Below are 24,519 nucleotides of genomic sequence, written 5' to 3' on the forward strand. Positions count from 1 at the left end.
AACTGGCTTGAAACAGTGTATGTATGTGCTGGATGTTAATCTGCCTTTCTGGTTCACCTCTATAGTTGCATTGTTTTCTGGATAGATTCGCGCATTTGTTTTTGGGTTTGCATGCATACCTTCAATTCACCTGTGAGTGCCCACTTCAGAATCAGTTTTACTATGATAAATACTGCTCATGCTGTCAGACATAAGGGCCAAGCTTTGTGGCAATGGCTATATTTGGTCAAAAGAAAACACATTCGTACTTAATCTTTCATTTAGTATAATTAGTAGAGTTTGCAACTGTGACAAGCATTCGCGAAACATTTAGGCAACCTCCGTGTGAATACTTGAAGCAACTATGAGGATTGCAAGGTGGCTTGTTTCGTGATGATGCAATGACAGCTGAAAGAACCCATAACATTGTTGTAGGCTGTATGGTTGCAGTCCTTCTTTTGGCACCCATCTGTGATATCTAGGCACAACAGTCAGAGGGTATGCTAAATTGTGCACTCATTATACATGAGAAAAACGTCTGATATTTGCATATCAGTTGCCTCTAATTGCTTGTTTGACAATGAAATACACTTGCACGAAGGTGTCGCCGCTTTGAATTATTCCAAATAATATTCCTATTTGCATTTTTCCTAAGAAAATGTCAATTTTCAGTTGGCCCCTGTCCTGGATTCTTGTTTTCATGTTTTTATCCCTTTTACACTGTTTCAGAAGTGATTATAACATCTGTGATTGTTAAAAAAAGAAATGAAAATTATGTGCCCAGCCATGATACTTTCTTTTCTTCCCTGCAGCTGCCACTCTCGATCGTGCTGCAAGGCAGCTGGGCACGCAGGCAGACACCGACGCCTTCAGAGAGAAGCTGTGAGTTACGCTTTGCTTGCTAGTTCTGCTGATTGATCTTAACTGCAGCAAGTCAAAACTGCATTCGAGAACAGTAACTCACAACTCCACTTTCACTTGCAACTAGTCCAACATTCAACATGATGACTGAATGTAGCAAATGGCACTCTGTGGAGTTACGCTTCTCGTCCATCCGACACACTATTTGTCAACTACGCGGCATGAAAATAACATGGATGTGAAAGTAAGCCATAGTTCTTTGCCAAGCACTGAAACAAACACAGTTATTTCGTGCCCTTAGGAGTTGGTTTCGGCAAATGGAGCAAGGAACAAAACAGCTGCAGATGCACCAGCATGTAATTATATAGCGCTAGCATCAATGCTTCTAACATTGTTTGCCTTACAATCTACATGCTAAACTCTGCAGCCACATGACACAACAAAATGCCAACCTGACCATCAAGAGCACCACGACAGCACTGCAAGACCTGGCAACACTGGTGGCCCAGGGAGACAAGGTACGGATGTCACACATTTGCCTGCAGACCTTTAATGTGTTGTTTTGTGGTTGATGTGACTACTGTAACTTATGGTAAAAGTTGGGTGTGACCCTTCATTCTAAACCTGAGGGGCCAGTTTGACTTAATACCGCATTTACTCATGTAAGACCCTCACTTTGTATTTTTGGGAGGTGGGAGAATTTGCCAGGGTGCGTCTCTTGCATGAGTTGTGTACGGCACATGACTACCGAGTAAAACTGTGAACGTTGTGTCAAATGATATGCGAAATAATGCAGACGGTGGTTTCGTACTACGCACACATTTATGCATTGCTGATCAAGTTCTGCTTCATTCTTTGTCGCTCTCGATGTTGCTGGAGCTTCCTGCCTCATCAGCACACTCCCCAAAACTGTAATCCTGGGTACCATTCATGTTATTATGTAATCAGTAGACGTTGATATGTTTAGTAGCGGTACTAATTGATAACGAATAAGTGTGTTAGAATACTCGAAACTTTCAAATAACAAATAGGAAACTATTTGACTTGGTCTTCGGATCGAATATAGTCATCATTTGTAAATGCAAATATTCATTTAATACATTTAAAATATTTCAAAACATCAACTGCCCCCAATCAAACAAAGTTGGAGCAAAATTACGGTAAATTTTCACCCCCACATGCCGCATATAGACAGAAAAACTTCAGAACTTGTGCAGTGGAGCAGGCTGCATCACTAACGTAGCCATACTTTACAGGCTATACCACAGTCATTTGTGCTCTGTGGACAGTCTCTGCACATGCGAAGAAACTACTTGCTTGTTCCTAATGCTTCATTCGTGCTTTTAATAAACAACACTTCATAGCTAATTAAAATAAGTGTTCGGTATTATTTTCTTATTTTTCTATGTTATTTACAATCTGTAAACTTTGTCGGGCTTTTACAGGAGTGCGAGAATGCTACAAAAATATCCAGAAGAACATATAAAGTGCAATTCAATATATTATGCACAACCTTATGCAGTACTTATGTAAAAAGTGTTTCGAACAGTTGTTGGAGAGAGTTGGCTAATTGGCAATCTGTGAAAACTTGTAAATCAGACCTATTCCACTTATTAATTGTTCCGGGCAAGACCAAAAACTTTAATAGGTGCCAAAACCATGATATGATTATGAGGCACGCCATAGTGGGGGACTCCAGATTAGTTTTGACCACCTGGGGTTCTTTAAGAAGCACCCAGTGCACGGTACAGGGGTATTATTTTTGCATTTCACCCCCACTGAAATGCGGCCAACGCAGCCAGGATTTGATCCTGCACCCTCTGGCTTAACAATGCAACAGCAAAGCCACTACGCCACCACAACAGGTAAACACTTGATGACATGTAATGTAATGATGGAAACATGCTATCGTTAAAAATATTAGCTGCAAACATTAATTGTGAGGACAGCTGTTCATTATTCAGACACATTTAAGCAAATATTTGATATTTGATTTGATTCAATTCACTTCTGGCACTATTTGATTCGTATTTGATTCGGTTTCAAAGGAACACAGTGTGTGCAAAATTCAATCATTTGTAAACCTTTTCTTTTTATTCTGACCTTTGACCTCAAAAATAAGGGCTATGGGTCTTACATGAGAGTGGGTTTTACACGAGTAAATATGGTAGCTGCAGAATATGATGGCATTTTGTTTGATTTTATTTACCGAGAATGCCATTCAACGATAGAGGGAGCTGTCTTTTCAAGAGAAAAACAAAGTTCACAATAGGGGTTCAGAAACTTTGGTTAGGAAATTCATCCTGTGTTTTTTTTTTCTTTTCTTTTTTGCTTTTTTAACCTAGGTAGGACATTGGGCAATAAAATACCAAGAGCTTGGTGGCACAACCCACCAGCCCGTTCCAAAGGGGATGCTCATAACATCCAACCAGTTCAGGCTGATTTATCGCCTCTGGAACGATAAAACAAGAAATGGGAAGCTGTCACAAGCAACAGCTTCCTCATTCTGCATTCAACACATGTAGGGCCGTTGACAACCATGGGTCTTGGTGTCCTATATTTAGGACACATAAATCATGGCATGCTTTGGGCTATGCGCCAGTGAGAGGCAAAACTTCCCGATATTAATACACCTCGAAGCATATCAGAAACAGCAAATAAAATTATAATCGTCATCCAGACAGTAGGTATTGGCAAAATATTATCAAAAGACGTGGATACTGCTGCATTCATCTTTCTTGCCTTCCGCCATTTTGTTTTCGCCACTAGGGCTTTCTGAGGAAGACAAGGATGAAGAAACTGTCGCTTATGCTGGTGGAGGTGTATGGAGAATGGTTCAAATTCGTTCTTGAGTTTGCTAAACATTTGTGTCACGATTTTAAAAAATTTCTCTTTGTGTCCTTTTTATGGGACACCAGGGCTGAAAGGATGTTTGTGTTGTTTGAATGAAAAATATCTGTTCATGTTAATAACGTACTGTATAACAGCTATAGAAACTTCCAGAGTTCACAGACGAATCCGAAAACTTTCAGCAGGAGCAGTGATCTATGATAGCTGACTCTTTTTCTACTATGAATGCGTAAAAATATTTTAACCTCATAAATAAAAACAAATAAATTGTTTGATTCTGTGCCCAAATAATCGCACAGATGCTGTTAAAAATTGAAAAGCAAATTTTTTTTTAAAAACTGATGTGTTAATGTCTTCCAGTATTTTGTTTAAAATGTAGCCTGTAGACCATCCTAGTTTAGAAGACCGTGCCTCCTTGCTTTAGCACAAACATGTCAGCGTCAGTCTTATCAGAAGATAAGAGTATGCCTGCTATCATATCACTTATGAGGGGAACTGTGAGTGAAAGTTTACTTTCTCATTGTCGCTTTCCATGAGGTCACGCCAACAATTAGCATATTATCACGAGAGCGCTGTTGCATACTTGTTTTTTTTTTCTTTAGTCATAGAGCAGCCTTGAAACCTTGTGCATTGTTGTGAGCCTCTTTGTTGCTTTTTGCAGTTAGAAAGAGAAAAAGAACTCAGTGGCTTTTTCTTTCTTTCATGTTCTAAACCAGTGTGGGGCCCGCAGCGTAATATTGCTTTAATGGACAAATTCAATGTTGTGTTCATCGCAGTTTTTATTGAGAATGTTGCAGTATCCAGTGTGAAAGCATGTTGTCTTGGTAATTTAGTTCGGAGCCGAAGGAACGACGAACAGGTAAACACCACAGTAATCGAAGAGTTAGTTACAGCTGTTGTTAAAAATATTTACTGCAAAGTTTTGAGGTGCTAGCACCTGACCACACCTACTCAGATTTTAAGCATTTACTATTTTTTTTCTTCTGCATAACTTGTCCATCAAGGGGGGAAATCCTCTTTAAGAAATCACAGGGGAAAACCTTTTTATTGTGATTTACACTTGCACTGCTTGCTTCGTTATAATAAACAGTGTTGAAATATGAGCGGGCAACCTAAGAATGCCCCCTAAAAAATTGTGCCTTGGCACTCGGACATTGTACGTCAGCTTGCGTGTAAGTATTCACTGCATGCTCTGCAGTGGCATTGAGCAACATGGTGCCACTCCTTAAAATGAGAGCCACCCACATTGCGGCAAACGTGTCAGCATTATTACACGGTGCATTTGCCAAAAAGAAAAAGCAATTTGCATGACAGGTTTTGCGTTGCTGTGACGGTAGTTAATAGCTCATAGCTGAGATTGGCACGTCCATCTGTCCATCCTTGTCATCACGTCACCGTATTATGGCACTTCATCATCCTCATCATAGGGCAAAGAAAAAGCACAGTGGCCACTGGGGTTTGAGCTCCTGCCCAGGTAGCAAAGCTGCAGTGGATTGCTTGCGGTTGGTAATTTGCGCAGGCTTTTGTACGCAACATAGACTGTGCGAGCGGCAATGTTTTCGCATGTTCATACCTCAGTATAACAAACACGAATATATCGCGAAATAAAACAATGTTCTTGCTGTTTTCAGTGTGTATAAAACATGTTTATAGTGAGTATTGGACATAACAAAGGTTATTGTTATGCTGGATGAGACTTTTGGTATAACCAGATTTACTATACTTAAGAAGCCAACACAGGCAGTACTGTAGTGGACGAATTTAATGCCGAGTGCATTGCAAACGAGTTTTTGAGACTGTCTCCACTGTAAGAACTCGCTGTCTGTGCAAATAAGTTCAGACCTGTAAGAGTTTCTGAAGTGTGCTGATCTTTTGTTTTAACTTGTCTCCACTGTGTTAACTACATGCCTCCACTGTGTTAACTGAAACACTCCTTCTTTTTGTTTGTCGAAGTTGTCACTTTCAAGGTCAGATATTGAATGCGTTTGTAGGCCTAACGAAATGCCAAGCTGGTCGCAAAGCTTCTGTGACTTGAAAACAAGTTACACGCAGCAACTAGCTTGCTTTTTCACCTTGGTAACTGGCATCAGTGACGCCTTGAAATACAGCTGAGATCTTTTTTTGCTGTGCCCTTGCAAATTACAAAAACAGCTGAGACATGGCTGTAGTAAATATGCAGTCCTTAAAGCTAGTTACTGTCTTAGTGGTTTAATAATCTTGTTTTCATCAACACAATGTAAAAGTGTGGTTCAATTGAAACCTGTTATAAAAAGCACAGGTGTAATCAACTAAATTTGAAAAATTTTTCGGTAATATAAATCTGTAAAGAGTGTATAATATTAGTGAAGGTTGTATATAATAAATGTGTTTTCGTACTGATTGCAACTTCGTTGTAAAAAGGTTTTACTGTGTAACCAATGAAAAAAGGTTAATTTTGTTCTGCATTTGTGGGCTTAATTTCTTCTTGCTCATCTTCTCGAGCTTTATGGCAACATGTGACAAAACATTGCTGAATAATAACTGCAGAAACATAAGAAGTAAATCTCTGAGTGTCTTAGTGCAGGCTTAAAGCACTGCAGTTTCATTGTGAGCCTGGCATTCTCTTTTTCAGCAACAAAAACTGCAGTCAAGCCGGCTTCGCAATGAATTTCAGGAAGTTGTCAAGCGTTACAGCAACCTGCAGAAGGTATGCACTTCCTGGCAACTGATGCAGGGTAACATGTACAGAATTTTCGTTTATCAGCCCCACTACATCGAATGTACCATTTCTTGATACATTGAGTTTAGCACCTCAAAATGCTGATTTTAGCACAGGAAACTCAAATATGAAACCTATAGTAGTGTTTTAACTCACTGAAGCAAAGTTTCAGTTGTGGATAGCTCAGAAAACTAATTAAATTACTATACTAACTACTTTAGAACTCAAATAACTTTTCAGTGTTATTTTTGTTTATTAGTTGTTCTTTATTAAGTATTTTTCAAGCCCAGAAAAGAGGTGAACAAGTTTTAATTTAGGTATATTGCTGGGGAAGCGTGTTTAGGCGTTGTGGCATAAATTAAATTATTCCATGGTAAATTTCCAACTCAATCTTCACCTCTTCGAAATTTGCATACTGTGAGTAAGCACCTATTGCAGTTGCCCATGTCTGCTTCACTCTTCTTCGATTCATCATCCCCTTGGCCAATCGCTGTACCAGGATAACTACATCTAGTATTGCTACTTCTCTATTGCTGTGCTGGCAGATATGTGTTCCATGAATTTGTTACAAGTGCTATTCTGTATGTGGACTATTTGACAAGACAGCAGTGTCGGAAGTTATAGTCAGTAAATTGCAGGAGGGTTTTGCAAAGAAAGCGTCACTTCAATATATCTAGACGGCAGTGTATGTTTCCTGGTTAAATCATGCAGGTATTGCATGGCTGAACTTTAATCTGTGCTTCCACAGTGTGCGTGATGTTTGAGCACGACTGCATCCGTAAGAAACATGGCAAAAAAGTGAGAGTTTCCGAGCTGAAATGTAATGCTAGCTCACATGGTTCAGCGGTGTGTTACAACCTGGTGCGGCTTCGTCTCTGTGTTCAACGCATGGACTCGTGAAGGCACATGACAGTTCATCACCCATTGAGAAACCCCAGGTTGTCAAAATTAATCCAGAGTCCGCCACTATGGCGTGCCTCATAATCACATTGTGTCTGGCATCTAAAATCTCAGAATGTAATTTTAATATGAGGGTTCATTGCTAGTCATTGCCATGTACTTCGACATGTCTTTGTGACTGCTTATACAGTTTCTGTAGCAATCGTCAACCACGCATGAGTGGAAAGTCGCCTTGTTTCAGAAACCAAGTAGACCCATATATTTTTGGGGGGCAGTTCACCCAAAAAATTTAATATGTGATAAAGATGAATTTCTGTTGCCAAGCAAGCAATAAAGTCTGCTACTTCTGCTATAGAAATAGGTCATTAAATTTATTGGCAAATCTTCTAGAGTGGCAACACTGAATGCCAGTTAAGTGCTTTGCTGCCATCCTCTTCTTAAGAGGCAATTTTTTTGCTTGGTTAATGTGTGAATTAAAGGAATTCAAAGAAGTAGGGGGCTAAAAACTGTATTTACTCACATAATGTGAAAATTCACTTCTTTGTGAAAAAAATTGGCACAAATTCAGGGGTGCGATCATTACACGGGGTAAGTTTCCCACAAGAAGAAACATTTTTCATTTTTCATCCCACATTTCCTGTGGGATGACAAGCAGGCGGCTGCCGCTGTCAGTGCAGGACACCAAAACAAAAATGGCGGCTGGCGTAGCAAGCCAAACGCGATTATTTTTCTTCTCGTGACTAGATTACGTGCATTGAAACAGTTTCTTCCGTATCAGTAATGAATAATATCGTTAATATCTGCAAGTTTGCGACAATAACGTAGCCATGTCGACTTTGAGGGGACAGAAACAGACGGGTGTGCTTAGCTGCCAGTGTCATAGGAACACATGGCGGGCATGCTGCGGAAGCTGCTGCATTTGTCTTCACTGCTATCCTAATACAGCACGTTTCTGCTAAGAGTGGGCGAATATCTTAGCTAGCGTTACAAGCATTGTCATATGACTAGGGTACACTTCTAATGTATCAATGTAAACGTGACCACTATCGTTGCCACTCGCGATTTGTTGCGTGCCCACGAGTGCATACGAGGAAAATCGAAAGGTGCCCTTTATGTTGTTGTTGACTAAAACCATTATGAAGCCTACAAATTATAAAGCCGAGGCAAGTTGGGTTGTAGCTTCTTTTTTTTTCATTGAAGTGCGGAAAGTGATGAAAGAAATGAAATGGGGCATTTACTTAAGAATGCTTGGTGCATGCAGACCGCTTGGTATGTCTTCAAAAGTCATTCGTTTAGCATTCAACAGATGGTAAGCGTGATCAGCATTAGCTAGACTTGGCACACAACATATCGCTGCGACCAGTTCAGGGTGCCATCATTACACAGGGAAAAAAAATGGAATTTTTCCAACAAATGCAGGGGTGCGATCATTACGCGAGTGCGATCATTATGCGAGTAAATACGGTATCATGCTGATAGAACCTCTCTCATTTGCTTCTCTCGTGTTTCTCTCTTGCACGCCTTGTACGGGTAGACTGTGGCCACCCGGCAGAAGTACACAATGTACGCGCGACCAAGTGCCGCCCCAGCTAGACCCTCTGGTGGCGGAGGCTCGCAGAGTGGTGGCTGGTTCGACGGCCAACAACCACGTTCCGAGGAAACGACTGCGCTGCTAGACGACGCAGGTAGCCCCCAGTCACCAACGCAACAGCAGCAGCAACAGCAGTACTTGAGGCAGGACATGGACTATGAGCAGGTGTGTGCGTGCGTGCGTGCGTGTGTGTGTGTGTGGGGGGGGGGGGTTTATTTGGTTTTCGTTAGAACTTGCATCACATTGCCAGCTGCAGTGGTTCGGTGGATGTGGCATTCCGCTGCTGAGCACAAGGCCGCGGGATCGATTCCAAGTTGTTGCCGCTGCATTCTGACGGGGCCTGAATGCAAAGACAGCCGTGCACTGCGCCTTGGATGCATATTAAAGATCTGCAGGTGATCGAAATTAATCCGGAGCCCTCCGCTGCAGCCTCTCTCGTAACCCGCAGTGCGGTTTCGGAACGTTGAACACCAAGATTTGATCTCTTTTATTTAAATATGTCATGTTCTGTGTGTGACATATTCCCGGTGCGATATATGGCAGCACTGCGAATAATTGAGTGGCACTTCCTTGGGATATACGTTTTTCTTTTTTCCAGGAAACCGAGTTATGCCGTCAACCAAATTTTACTAAATTAACAAACTGTTGCTCAAACGTGAATAAAGTATCAGTTTTATTGAGACCGGGGCTTGCGTAAAGGGCCCTTAAACCACTTTAAACTCGAATTTCCAAACTACAATGAACGTGCAGTACGTGCAAATATGAGCAAGTACGATTGCATCTGAGCGTAGCATAATGCAGGGTATTATTAGCTTTTTGTTAAGACACCCCAAGCCCATAAACTTCATTTTTTTTTAGCTCAAGGAATTTCTCGGACTGTCCAATTTTTCGGACTAATTTCTCGATCCCTGCCAGGTCTGAAAATTCGGTTCCTAACTGTAGTTGCCGACCGAATTGAGTTGTTGTCGTGCAGTGCGAGTTCTTGAAACATGTGACATTCAGTCTTTGGCTCCTTTAGAGTACAATGTAAATCAGCTTCATCGATTAAAAAAAACAAACTAAATAGGCCCAAGCAAATGCTGTCAAAATCCACAATGACATGGTGAGCTGATGTAGGAACTTGCAGTGTCACCAGGTCTTTACGGTGTCACCACCCGTCTCCTGCCCTCGTATCTTTTCTGACTTATCACTCGTTCTCTTCACTGAAAGAGTAACTTTTTTTCTATGGTAAAATAAGTAAATCACTAATACTGCTCAAATTATTTTTCTCTCTAGTATTGCATTAACAAAGTTGAAGCAAAACCACCTCACGATGAATGTCGGCATCAGTGCGATTAGTATTGAAGCAGTTAGCGTTTAAACACTTAAAGGCAATGCATTTTGGATAAGAAATGTATTAGTATAATTACAATACCTTTCTTTTTACGATTTTGCAAAGGGAGAAGAAAGATGGTGACGTCAGCCTGAGGCACATCGCTCGAGCCACCGACTGTGTGCTGGCGGAAGGGGAAGAAAGAGGAACGAGTTGGGTGACGGGGAGTACAGAGGGAAGACGCGAAATGCATACCAACAGGCTGTAAAGCATGTGCACATGTGAGACTGTCCTCACTTCATGGAATATTGACAAAGGTTCACCAATGGTCTAGCCCGTCTTGAAAGCCAACTGTGGCCAGAGGACACTATATGGACCCTTGGTGTGACTGTAGATCTAGTTTTCAGACCATCTAGGCCTCACTTTACATATTCAAAAGCACGGGCCTGGACTCTAGGCTATGACTAGACTTTCCTGTTATTTTGCGGAAAAATTGACTAACAAATTGTTTCGCAGACATCCATGCATAAAAAAAAGTCAGCTACAGGCCCTTGTTGGGGCATAAATTAGCCATAATTGTTGGTGTACTGCTAACCAGATGTTCCCTGCAACAGCAAACTAGTGTACGCTTCATTTGCCTGCCCTTCATGACGAGTACCGGGGTGTAGTCATTGTCCACTGCTTCATTGGTTGCAGGCAATGCTGGTGGAGCGGGAGCAGCGCATTCGGCGGATTGAAGCGGACATGCTGGACTGCAACCAGATCTTCAAAGACCTGGCGAACATAGTGCACGAACAAGGGGATGTCATTGGTAGCGTACGATCCTTGCAATTTTCTTCTTCTCATCTCTTCTTGCATGGCGCTCTTTGGCTAGACGTGCTCCTGGCACTATTAACCCTTTCGCTGTCGGACCTTTCTGGCCGTGACGGACCCCCAGTGTCGGATTGGTTTCAGGGAACGAGCATAACAGGGAATGAACATAGCAATTTATTTTTGATTATAATTGGTATACAAATAACATAGTCAATGCAATATGCACATTTCAGTGTTCTGCAGCTGTTGTTAGTAAACATCATCATCATCATCATCAGCCTGACTATAAAATCCGTTCAACGTTCGAATCTGACGATGCGGAACCCTCTTCCTCGCATGCGACTCTGTCCGAGTCCGAATCCGAGCTCGGCTCATATTCTGAATCGGAATTGAGCCACCGCTCCAATGAGCAGACGAAGGTCCCGCGCGCTCAGCCATCCGAAAGTAACCGCGCGCAGGGAGGAGGATGCGCTTTCAGTCGCCCGCACAAGAGAAATGGGACGTTGCGTGAACAAGACAGAGGGAGTTGGAAAAAGGCTAAACAAAGTTCGAAGGGCTTTACGTTTACTGCTGCAAGTCGGAAGCGAGGGTGTGGCGAGAGAGCGAAAGCAGCAACGAGTCACTCTTTTTGGAGAGGCAACGGCACGTGCGCCTGAACTTGACGTGCCGTAGCAGACACACCAACAGAAGAAAAATAAAAACCTTCAAACCAGCGGAGAAGGCAGAACAACCCTTGAACCCATAACCACACGCGCGCGATGCATGATCCAGCGAACGCGGAGCCACCGCGCCACTCAGCAAAGAGAAAGTGGGGAGTGGCAGTCGCACCGTACTCTTCAACACATGGACTTAGACAGGTCGGGGCGAATATACGAACTTGTAGAAAGAGTCAACAGATAGCGTGGCCAATCCAGGAGCGCCAGCTTTGCGCTCAGGCGCGAAATTTTGAACGCACGATAGAGAACGTACCGGTACGTCAGTAACACTGTGGGGGGGAAGCACGATGACGTACCCGTACGTCCGTGACAGCGAAAGGGTTAAACGCCACATATCGTCATCGTCTTCTCATCTGTTACAGCTGGGCCCAAAATACTGCTGGCCATGCCAGCACCAGCCGAAATGTATCTTTGCACCTCGCCTGCTTTTCGTGTGTGCTTTTGTGTCTTATTAAAAAGAACATTTATTTTGAGCTCGCTACGTAATTAGTGTTGCGGGAAACCTGTTAAGCTCAAATTGTGTTTGAATTTTGTGATATTCTGCACTTTAGATTTCTGCATCTTTTCTACTTGTTATAATTCTTTCATTTGTTTCGGTATTATCGGATGTCATATATTACTTCTGTTCTTTCCATTTGAATTGATGTTTCAACCAATATATTTTAGAGCTCATCGAACAGAGTGTGTATGAAGGTTACTAACAGTTCCTTTTTTTTGTCATTCTATTTCTACGGATATGTCGTTACTTTGAACTGATGCTGCATATTGTAGCATGACAGCACTTAATATTTCTATATTAAGGTGTCCATGTTTCCAACAGTCTTTGAATGTTGGGACCTTCCTACAGTATTGCTTCCTTCAGGTTCATTTTATACTTACCGCATTTGTAAAGTAATAAAGCATGGAATTGGCTGGTGAGATTGGGGAGAACACAGGTTGAGTCAAAGTTAAGAGACAAGTGTCGAGGGCTCAACCAGTGTGGAGAAGGAGCAAGCAAATATGCAGGCGACAAACGACAAACGTGGCAGTAGCTATGGTTTATTGGCACACTCTCTGATGTCATACGCATCAGGGGTGACAGTGGTTGCTAGATGTGACTGCAATGGTTGGGACACTTGTTCTGAAACTAAAATCTGAGACGCAACACTCCCCTTCCATACGCAGTCCCAGTAACTAGGCTGGGTAGCTGATATGCATCAGTGTAATTCAGGTGTAGGCAAGCCCTGCACCAGAATATTAATGGGCACATGTGCACCAACTGAAATGAAACCCATGAATGTATTTTCTAGTGACACACTCACCGTGTCAAGACCATAAGTCCACAAACTCGGTCATGATTGACTCACTCGGACAGACTCGGCAGTTGTGTTCAGATTATTACTACTGCGAATATGTGTCAACTGCCACATTTGCTTAGTGCCTATGATGTTGGGCTGCTAAGCACAAGGTCGCGGGATCGAATCCCAGCCACGGCGACCACATTTCTATGGGGGTGAAATGCGAAAACACCCATGTGTTGAGATTGAGGTGCACGTTAAAGAACGTCAGGGGGTCCAAATTTCCGGAGTTTCAGATTACGGCATGCCCCAAAATCAGATCGTGGTGCACGTAAAACCCCATCATTTATTTTTTTTAATTTGCGAATATAGGTGAAATAAGCAGTGCCTTAATAATTATTACTATCATTGTCTTTAATGGTGTGCCTGCCATTCTTCACTATATTGTATATATTGATTGTACAGTAAAACACTGTTAATTCAGATTTTACGGAACCGAAGAAAATGTCAGAACTAACCGAATGTCGAATTAACGAAGTGACGACAACAATACCTCAAAAAATGGCTAAACCGTCAACGTACCTTTATTTTGTCAAATAACTGGTTATTGTTGCTTGTTCAGAGCGAGAAATTTACATGAAAAGCACAATTTTTCAGAGTTATTGTAGGTGGTGCAGTCCACGCAGACTGTCGGCAGAAACCACACAGATGTCCTCCAAAACATTAATCGCGTCATCAGCCTCTTTAGCAGAGCGGTGCGGCACTTCACACGCATCCACGGCGGGCACATTTTCACCATCAGTCGGGGTCTTCGTCGCCGAGTAAATCATCAAGTGTTTCGTCGTCATTGAGGGAACCAGCAACATTACTGTCTATCTGGATGTATTAGTCCAGCGGGACGTCCGGAGGCAGGAGTGTGTCGAAATGACAGTTGTCTCCCTCGCTGTTTTCATCCAGATCCGCATCCCCAGCTTCAAAGGCATCAGCATCATGGACAAAGCTGCTGTGTCGGAAGCAGTTCACTGATCCAGAGGCTGCAGGGAAGCTGTTGTGTCGGAGACAAGAAAAGCAGCTCTATTTTTGTCAATCCTGACACATTGTTATCTAAAACAATGAGCGCTTTGTGCGCTTTTGCAGAAAAGCGGTGGTCCAATCCGCACAGCCAGGCTTGAAATATTTCTGACATCATCCACACCTTTCGATTGGAGCGATAGTCTACCAAAAGCTTCTTGATACTTTTGAAGCATCTCGGCTTTTCAGCTTTGCCAATTATCATCAGTGGTAGCCGCTCCATGCCAGTCATGTTGGCAGCCAGCAAAACAGTTATCCTGTCTTTCCTTCATTTACCGCCAATGCAAGGGTCCCCCTTAAATGTGATTGTTTTATCTGGCAGGGCTTTCTAGAAGAGGGCTATCTCATCTGCATTAAAAATGTTGCAAGCATCATAATCGGCTAGGTGCGCGGTTAATCCAGCCTTCCAATCTTGTACAACATGTTCAACACCAGCTCCTTTCTCGCCTGCACACGCTTCGAAAGACCAGACCATGTCTTTTCTTGAATTGGTCGATCCAGCCTTCCAGTGCCTTGAAGGCTTTGGTATTGAGCTTCAGCGCATACGTCTCTGCCTGCGCACAGGTCAGGGGGCACTCAAAGGCAGCTGTGCGTCACGCGTATCAGTAATCCATCGTAACAATGGTTCTTCAATTTTCGTGTCCGTCGCGGTTCTCAGCTGTTTCCTGTTGTCAGTGAACTTGTCGCTGTCGTACGCCTGTAGAATCTGAGCTTCATTCCTCACGTACGTGCTGAGCGTGCTTCTCTTCACATTGAACTTATTCATTACGATTAGCCGCGGCACCCCTGCCTTCACGGCTTTCAATATTTCTACCTTCTCTGACAAATCCTTCGCCTCGTACTTCGCTCGCACAGCACGGCAGCGAAGCTACAGTTACACACACGATGTCAACAAAAGACAAAGTATCAATAAAAAAAAGAAAGCGCAAACAAAATTTAGCACGCAGACACACGAAGAAAAGAAAGAAGTTTTTTAATCCTCGTAATGGGGGGGGAGCACTTGACGTAAAGTGATAACCACAATAAAAATGTCAACAAAAAAAAAACTGCACAACTCTGCAACCACACAACAATACGTTGAAAATGGCAACGACAACGTCGAAAATGGCAGATGGGCAGACGGTAACACAATAAAATAAACATGGAGGAATGATGTAAAAAAAGTGTGTATAGTTGGGTAGCTAGCATAGACCAATAACTATCATGCAACCGTAGTGATGCAGAGGTAGTGCCCAACACCAGAAGCGATTGCAAAGTCAGAAGTACGTCATAGCTGCCATGTTTTTTTTTACAGGTATGTCTATTATAGTAACGAATAAACATGGTGGCCTTGGCGTAATTCCAGCCTTTTGACACTTCCAGCACATGCAAGCATGGCCTTTGACATCGACGCATGCTACTCAGACACGCCGTTGTAGGCGTTTCAATTTGGACTCCCGTAGTGCCACCCGATCTTACATGTTCATGTGCCTCTGAGCTCCACGAACTGTCGGAGTTAACCGAAATATGACCAAATATGTCGGAATTAAAGAGAGTTTCATGCCATAGGTTTATGTACAAGTTTGACGGGACCACTGTGACTGTCCACTGTATGACGTAGGATTGTATGGTGACACTGCGTAACACTAGGAACACCTTTGCTGGCTGCGTGACAGGGGCGACAGAAACAGTTTGTGTGTACGTATGTGTGTCTGTGTAGTGGTTTTTTTCTTTCTTTTTTTTCTTTTTTTTTATTCTTTTCTCTCTCTCACCTATCGCATCCCTTTGCCCCTCCCCCAGTACAGGGTAGCCAACTGGAGACAATCTCTGGTTAATCTCCCTGTCTTTTCTTTGCCTTTCTTTCTCTCTCTCTCTCTCCTGATGGGACCGGACGGCGTGTCCGAATTAACTGAATTTCTGAATTAACGGGGGACAAATTAACGAGGTTTTACTGTATCTCCATTCCTGTAATGACCTTTCAGCGGTTAACAGTATTAATAGACAAACAAACAGACACATGAATCTCGAGTCTGAGTGGCTGAGCAGAATTTTGCTGAGCCTCAGTCTGAGTGAGGCCACAAAAGTAGAATATTGGTCAGTCTGAGCCAGAATGAGCTACAAGCAAAAAAAATATATATATATTTTATGTGCGAGTCTGAACGAGTTCCGTTCATTTTGCCGACTTAAACCACAACTAGGAACGCCTAGCAATTCCCAGTTCATTCAATGTGTTCTGCAAAATGCACACCGTATTTTCTATGAAGTTTCTTGAGGTGAAAATTTGCTTGGTGTGTTCCTTTGCACACTTCTGTCATTTCTTCAAAACAGCAGGCTTGAGTCTGGCGCAGATTTTTCAAATGAATATTGTTAATTGCCTCGAACCACCTCCTTTGCCTCCCCTTTAGTTACTGGCCACATTTTATTATGGTGTCTATTGTGATATAAGCAGTGTATTCTGGGAATTAATGGAAGATGACAATTAATGACAGACAATGACAATTAATGACAGACAACTTCAGTGGCAGAAATGGTCGGCTCCAGTGTTTCAGAAACTGCTACAACATTGTCAGAAAAGTAGTTTCAGGGGAAAGTGAGGCCGTCAGGGGCCACGACATAGAAGAATGGCTTTCCAACGAGTTGCCAGAAATCTACGTGAAGTTGTCTCCTTCGGGCGTTTTTAATGCCAACGAAACTACTTTCCTGACAGATGCTGCCAGACAAGACCCTTGATCTACGTGGCAGCACGTGCCCCGGTAAGAAGATGAGTAAAGTCCGCATTATCATCTTGTTAGTGGTGAATGTGGACAGATCATGCAGACTCGAACCATTCATGGCTGGCAAGTTTAAGTCGCCACGGCGCATGAAGAACTGCAGGAGCAGTCCCAGTGTGGTGCGACTTTAGCAGAAAAGCATGGATGACCCATAAGCTTTTCTCAACATGGCTCCAGGACTGGGACGTCAGGCTAGGCAAGTCTGACCGCCGAGTGTGCCTTCTGCTCGATAATTGCTCGGCGCATCACACCACCTGCCAGCTGAAGAACATCGAAGCCAGAGTTCCTCCACTGAATAGAACAGCAAAACTTCAGCCTCTCGGCCAAGGAATTATCAAGGCATTTAAGATTAACTACAGAAGACATCTTGTTCAGCGACTCCTCATTAACCTTTGTATAAGACTCGAGCTCATGTTTCTCCTGTAGGGAGCAATCCAGATGATTTCCGGTGCCTGGTCTGAAGTCAAACAAGACACAATGGCTAACTGCTTCTGTAAAGCGGGCTTTGGAATCGCCCCAAAGGAAGACTTCGTGGAAGTTCCAGACGACAAAGGTGGCAAAGCTCTCAACGATGCTTTGCGCCAGCTGTCAGCTTTCCCGAATGCTGTGCCGGTCGAGGTGACTGCACGAGACTACATAAGCATTGACGACGAGGTGCACGCTGTAGCGGAGCTGAGCGAAGTAGACTTTGTGGCAGATTTGACAGTTGGTGCCACGGGTGCCACCATGGATTATGAATCAAGTGGCAGTGAAGATGCTGGTGAACAGTATATGGCGCCTTCATGCACAGCTGCTGAGCTCGCTTTGGCTTTCGCCTTGATTCGTGACTGTTGTGTCAAAATTGAGGGCACTAGTATTCTACACGTGGACAACCTCGACAAAATACAGACGAGCATAATGAATTTTCTGGCTCAATGCCAGAAGCAAGTGAAGCTTACCGAATTTTTCTCAGCGAACTAGGTTACTTTTTGCTCATAAAATGAAGTATTCATCACTGTGGTATGCTTGTCAACTTTGCTGCTTTTGGATGCACCAATCGGCAAGCTCCCGTTTGTTGTAATTGTAGGCAAATCTCGGAAACATGCACTGGTTTTATTAGAAGCTTATATTGGCACGGTTTTGTATTTTGAATTATTCTGATATCGAACTACTTCGGGATTCCCTTCGAGTTTGATATATCCGTGTTCAATTGTAGTAGGAGGACACCAAAAAAAGAAAGGCGTGAAACCAGCACCTATCGGTGTAGCTGTGCTGTCGAGCGAGCATTTTCGTGTTGCTGTGCCTTCGGCCAGATGGTGGATGATGCATTGCTGCAAGTCGATAAATGACACTTGACATATTAAATATCTCCTATTCCATGGCAGTCAAAAAAGCATGAGCATGATTTAGATTTCGGCTTTGTTCTTCACTCTTTCTTCTCATTTTTTGGCCATGGCTCAACATTTTTTTTCCACTCCTTGGCTCTGCGACTTCAGTTCGATTCGGTATTAATAAATTGCAGTTTCGTCGGCCATGACAACCTTTTACAAGAATTCATCGCTATCATCTGAAGTTTTCCAATCAGTTCAACATCGCAGTTTTCATCGCAGCTTTTGCTCGGGAGTCGGCAGTTTCAGCACTGGTGCAAACTTTTTAATTTCCGAATTTTCAGTCAGAATCTGGTGAATGTACAACTTTCCCAAATAGAGTCCTTCTGGTGTCATTCTAACAGTCATTCGGTGGCCACTTAACGCAAGAGAACACACACGATCAATGTTTCCATCTTTGCACAACGTTGATTGGCTTCCTGTTGTTGCATAGTCCTTGGGGTGTTCACGGCCTTCCCAAAAAGGCTCGACCTTTTTAAGAACACTTCTTTCCTTTAGGGCATCCTTTCCATGGGCCTTTTGCGACATTTGATAAATTTCTGTACCATTCTTGCCGAATTTCACAAGAAATCTGATATTCAGCCTTTTTTTTTCACCCTTTTGTCAATTTCCATTACGACAGGCTGAAAATGACACACAAGAAGCGTAGGCATAAAATTCTGCCTTGACATAAAGCAATCCGGCTTGTACTAGAGGTCAAATGGGCGAGTAGACAGAGTGAGAGAGCAGTGCCGCTGCACCCTCTCCAACTTTTTTGCTGACTTGCTGCATGAACTTTTGGGACAGACCTCGTACAACACAGAGGTAGATGCATGCAATGCAGCAAAGAAGATTTCTATAAACGGAAAAAAAAAGTAAGCATGCAAATTCAACGCAAAGTTACAACTAAACGGTACGAAGCTCGTTTACGCTAGCAAAGTAGCAGCAGAAGCTGATGAAATGCTCACGGGCTCGCCGCCTGTTGGCTGTCTGTGTCATGAAGAGTAAGGCGTAGTTTTGCGAGCCAGTGTACTACACCAAATGAACCTGACCGAGGCAGCAGTTAGACCTGTAATGCAGCAAAGGGTGCTAAGAATCTCTGGGTCCGGACAGGCCACCAATGGAAACTTACCCTGTCAACCTTTAATGCCCAAACTCTGTCGAGTGGGGCTAGCTTAGAAGGACTCTTCGAGGAACTATCAAACATTGTTTGGGATATCATTGGCCTTAGCGAGATTAGAAGAACTGGTGAGGCCTACACTGTGCTGACTAACGGCCATGTCCTCTGCTTTAGAGGTCTCCCAGATGCGGGGTAGGATTCCAAATCCATAAGGACACAGCGGGCAACATTGACAAATTCTACAGCATTAATGAGAGGGTAGCAGTGGTCGTAATGAAACTTAATAAGCGGTTTATATTAAAGATAGTTCAAGCCTACGCTCCAACATCCAGTCACGTTGATGATGAAGTAGATCAGTTTTATGGAGATGTTGAATTAGTGATGAGAAAAGTGCAAACTCAGTATACTGTAGTAATGGGTGACTTCAATGCAAAAGTGGGGAAAAAGCAGGCTGGGGAACAAGCAATTGGCAACTACGGCATCTATTCTAGGAATGCTAGAGGAGAGATGTTGATAAAATTCACAGAAAGAAATAAGCTTTGAATAATGAATACCTTTTTCAGGAAGCGTAGCAACTGAAAGTGAACCTGGAAAATCCTTAATGGTGAAACAAGAAATGAAATTGATTTCATACTTTCTGCCAATCCCAGCATAGTGCAGGACGTAGAAGTAATAGGTAGGGTAAAGTGCAGTGATCATAAGGTTAGTGAGGGCCAGAATTCACCTCAATTTGAACAGAGAAAGAGTAAAATTGGTCAATAATAAACAGGTCAACTTAGAGGCAGTAAGGGTAAAAGCAGGCAAATTTAGGCTGGTACTTGCAAACAAATATGCAGCCTTAGAACAGAGAGATGATGATTACATAGAGCTAATGAATGAAACTGTAATTAGGCTGGCTTCAGAGACAGCAACTGAACAGGGAGGCAAGGCACCAAGGCAACCAGTAGGCAAGCATTCCCAAGTAACGAAGGACCTAATAAAAAAAACGACGTAAGAACGAAAGTGTCCTACTCAAGAGATAAAATAGAATTCGCAGAACTGTCAAAACTGATCAACTAGTTGAAAATAAGTGACATTCGAAACTATAACTTGAGAAGGACTGAAGAAGCCGTAAAAAATGGGCGCAGCCTAAAATTAGTGAGAAAGAAACTTGGCATAGGACAAACAAAGATTTATGCACTGAAAGATAAGCAGGGTAATAACATCAGCAATCTCGAAGGTATAGTAAAAGCAGTGGAAGAATTCTATACTGGTCTGTACAGTACCCAGAGAAGCCACGATACCTCCATTTGAAGCAGTAATGAACAGGTTGCAGAGACTTCTCCTATAACTAGCGATGAGGTCAAAAGGGCCTTGCAAGACATGAAATGGGGAAATTAGCAGGAGAAGATAGAATAACAGTAGATTTAATCAAAGATGGAGGATACATAATGCTTAGAAAACTGGCAGCTCTCTATACGAAATGCCTATTGACTGCAAGAGCTCCAGAAAACTGAAAGAATGCAAAAATTATACTACTCCACAGAAAGGGAGACGTTAAAAAATTGAAAAACTATAGGCCCATTAGCTTACTCCCAGTATTATATAAAATATTCACCAAAATAATCTTGAATAGAATGAGGGCAATACTGGACTTTAGTCAACCAGATGAACGGGCTGGCTTCAGGAAGGGATACTCTACAAACGATCACATGCCATTAATTAGGTAATCGATAATTCCGCGGAGTACAATGAACCTCTCTGTGTGACTTCCATAGATTACGAAAAGGCATTTGATTCAGTAGAAATACCAGCAGTCATAGAAACATTACATAATCAAGGAATACAGACCGCTTACATAAATGCCTTGGAAAATATCTAGAGACATTCCACGGCCACCTTAATTCTACACAAGGAAAGCAGGAAGATACCTATAAGGAAAGGGGTCAGACAAGGAGACATAATCTCTCCAATGCTGCTTACTGCGTGCGTGGAAAAAGTATTCAAGCTATTAAACTGGGAAGGCTTAGGAGTAAAGATCGACGGCGAATACCTCGGCAATCTTCGGTTTGCCGATGACATTGTTCTATTCAACAACAATGCAGACGAGTTGCAACAAATGATATCGGACCTTAAAAGAGAGAGCGTAAGAGTGGGGTGGAAGATTAATATGCAGAATACAAAGATAATGATGAATAGCCAGGCAACAGAACAAGAATTCAGAATTGCCAGTCAGCCTCTAGAGTCTGTGAAGGAGTACAATTACCTAGGTCAATTAATCACAGGAAATCCTGATCATCAGAATGAAGTGAATAGAAGAATAAAAATGGGTTGGATCGTATAAGGCAGACATTGTTAGCTGCTGACTAGAAGCTTGCCATAATCATTGAAAACGAAGGTGTACAATCGGTGCATTTTACCGGCGCTGACATATGGGGCAGAGACTTGGAGACTGACAAAGAAGCTTGAGAACAAATTAAGGAGCGCGCAAATAGCATTGGAACAAAGAATGCTAGGCATAGCATTAAGAGACAGAAAGAGAGTGGTTTGGATCAGAGAGCAAATGGGTATAGCCGATATTCTAATTGACATTAAGAGGAAAAAATGGAGCTGGGTAGGCCATGCAAAGCGCCGGTTAGACAACCGTTGGACCATTAGGGTTACAGAATGGGTACCAAGAGAAGGAAAATGCGGTTGAGGACGACAAAAAACTAGGTGGAGCGATGAAATTAGAAAATTCGTGGGCACTTGTTGGAATCAGTTGGCGCAAGACAGGGCTAATTGGAGATCGCAGGCAGAGGCCTTTGTCCTGCAGTGGACATAATAGGATGATGATGATGCACGGCACCTAAAGGTATGATGTTTGTCTAAATACTAGGGGTGTGCAAACAGTGAAATTTTAAAATCAGATTGAACATGAATAATAAAAAAATTATGGACATTCGAAATGAATATAATATAGTTTATCACATCTAATCAAAGCAAAATGTAAGAACTCCATGCATGAAGTAGTAAAGGCAAGGCGCAGAAGATCAGGACTCGAGAAGAAGAACACAAACGACAGCAATGTCGACAGTGTCGTTTGTGTTCTTCCTAAGTCCTGGTCTTCTGCGCCTTGCCTTTACTACTTCAAGCATGAACCAACTAGCCCAAGCAAGAGTTTTACTTAAGAACTCCATGTAGTCTGTTTGGCAACAAAAAGGATTATTTACTTTATTTGATACATTTAGTGCCCTTGTAAACTGGACATTAGCTTATTTGAAGAACATTTAAATGAGAACAAAGGAAATGTTTTAATTAATTAATTTATTTATTTATTTACTTCCTCAAAGGTCTCTTGTTGAGACATTATATGAAGTACTGGGCGGTTAATAGCAAACAAAGGTACAAGTTACAATGGGATATTTTTGATGAGCCACTTGAATGCAAGTGGATGGTTAATAGTGGCAACTTCGGTGGGCAGGCCATCCCAGTCTTGTGTTGTGCGAAGAAAAAATTATTGCTAAGAAGTCACGGTATGGGCTTGTGGGGGATATACTGTGTTAAAGTGACTGGTTTCAGGCATGCTATGACAATGACTGTAATTCATCATCATAATTCATCATAATCAGAGCAGGACAAGAATAACAAAAAGGAAATGTCATAAAACAAGTGCAGTAATCAGCCATTTTCCAAACAAAGAAATACGAAGCGAATGCAGCAAGGAACGTGTCTGTCGCTAATACTGGGTATAGTAATGGCAGTAGTGGGAAAGTAAAGAAAACAGAACCTGCCATTACACAAAGAAGGAGGGGCAAAAGAGGAAAGAAACTGAAAGTTATGGAAGACGTACGAGACAATAATCAAAGAAAAAAAAAGGCGCATCGGCAAGTGCACATAGAACTGTAGTGCTCATTGAAAGGTCAAAGCGCATTACCACACAGTACCACATGTCATTTTAGAGGGATCCAAATACGGTGACATGCGAAATAATACGTAGATTTGCTTAAATCTGGAGAGAAAATTTGTAGGCAGCTTAAGGGGAGCCAATTCATGTTAACTGGAAATTGGTGCACACAAATTATTTCCTCCATGCGTTCCCTCACAAACTTGTGCATCTGTGCAACCACGGTTCTTCTACAGTAAAATACATGTAGTTCGGAAGTCTCTTCACTTGCAGCAGTCTTTCCTCTGTAGACTGCAAAAACTGTTTCTGTCCCTTAGTATTCAAACAAAATGAATATTTGAGAAGTTCTAATAGTGAACTCTAGAAGGAAATCTAGTGTAGAGAACTATTCGATTCATATTCAAAACTTCGAATATTCGCACACCGCTAGTATATTTCTTGCCTCACATTGGTACAAGACCAACGGCCTCAGTTGTCTGTTCATGTACTTACCCATTGACACGCACCCAGTGACCAAGTGGGGTCTATGGAGTGAAGAAAGCTTCACTTCAAATCTTACTAGAGAAACCAAAACAGTACTATATATGCACATGGGCTATACATCTAGATTTTAAAAACGCATATACTGTAGAACTTCAATGATACGATCCTGTTACATACGATTTCCCAGCGCCAATGTTCATGATTGTGAATGCAAAAAATGGCCCAGTGGAGTTAGGCTTGTTTTTTACCGGTTCATTCATTCCGGGAATACATCACTTTTCGGCACCAACGTTCAGTACATTGCCAAAGTGCAGTTGTATGATATGTTTTCTTGCCACTAGATCGCCTGTAAAAAAATGTGTGAGGCATACGCAATTGGGAACAGTATATAGCCACCCGCCATGGCAGCTTGACCATAATACCTGCCCGCTTCGTGTAAACACGCCGGCGTGCACTCAGTTTCTTATTCCGGTACCAGCAAATCATCTGCGGGTTTGTCACACGCGACATCTGTTGCTGTCGCCGCCAGACCTATTCCGATGATCATGTTTGCTTATCTGCTTCACAGCACATGGCTCCGTTGGAAGCTTACTGCACACTTTTAATCGGCGGTAACTCAAACACGTCACCGTTCCATGCTGCAGACTGCGATCGTATATGTTTTCCGGCCGCTAGATCCCATGTAAACAAGAAAGGGCGCAAAGCACGTCTGATTGAGAACAGTAGCCGCCCACCGCATCAGCTCTTCCCCGTAATAGTTGCCCACCTGTCTCACATGAAAATGCAGGCGTGCATTTCGTTTATTATTCCAGTACCAGCAAATCTCCTCCGGGGTTGTGGCATGCTCCATTCACAGCTATCGCCTACTAAACCTATTGCAATAAGCA

At 42.6% G+C, this 24,519-nt stretch overlaps 1 protein-coding gene across 2 annotated transcripts in view; it reads left to right on the plus strand.

Annotated features, from left to right (window-relative positions):
• The window catches only part of LOC135905329 (syntaxin-7-like), a 44,003-nt gene that overhangs the window by 9,715 nt on the left and 9,769 nt on the right, over positions 1 to 24,519 (plus strand). For both annotated transcript variants that reach the window (XM_065436362.2, XM_065436363.2), the window contains exons 3-7: positions 792 to 861; positions 1,268 to 1,358; positions 6,302 to 6,376; positions 8,823 to 9,044; positions 10,888 to 11,002. In XM_065436362.2, coding sequence (XP_065292434.1) covers positions 792 to 861; positions 1,268 to 1,358; positions 6,302 to 6,376; positions 8,823 to 9,044; positions 10,888 to 11,002 — 573 coding nt within the window. The remainder of the gene's footprint in view (positions 1 to 791; positions 862 to 1,267; positions 1,359 to 6,301; positions 6,377 to 8,822; positions 9,045 to 10,887; positions 11,003 to 24,519) is intronic.

Source organism: Dermacentor albipictus, chromosome 3 (assembly GCF_038994185.2).
Source record: "Dermacentor albipictus isolate Rhodes 1998 colony chromosome 3, USDA_Dalb.pri_finalv2, whole genome shotgun sequence".
NCBI lineage: Eukaryota > Metazoa > Arthropoda > Arachnida > Ixodida > Ixodidae > Dermacentor > Dermacentor albipictus.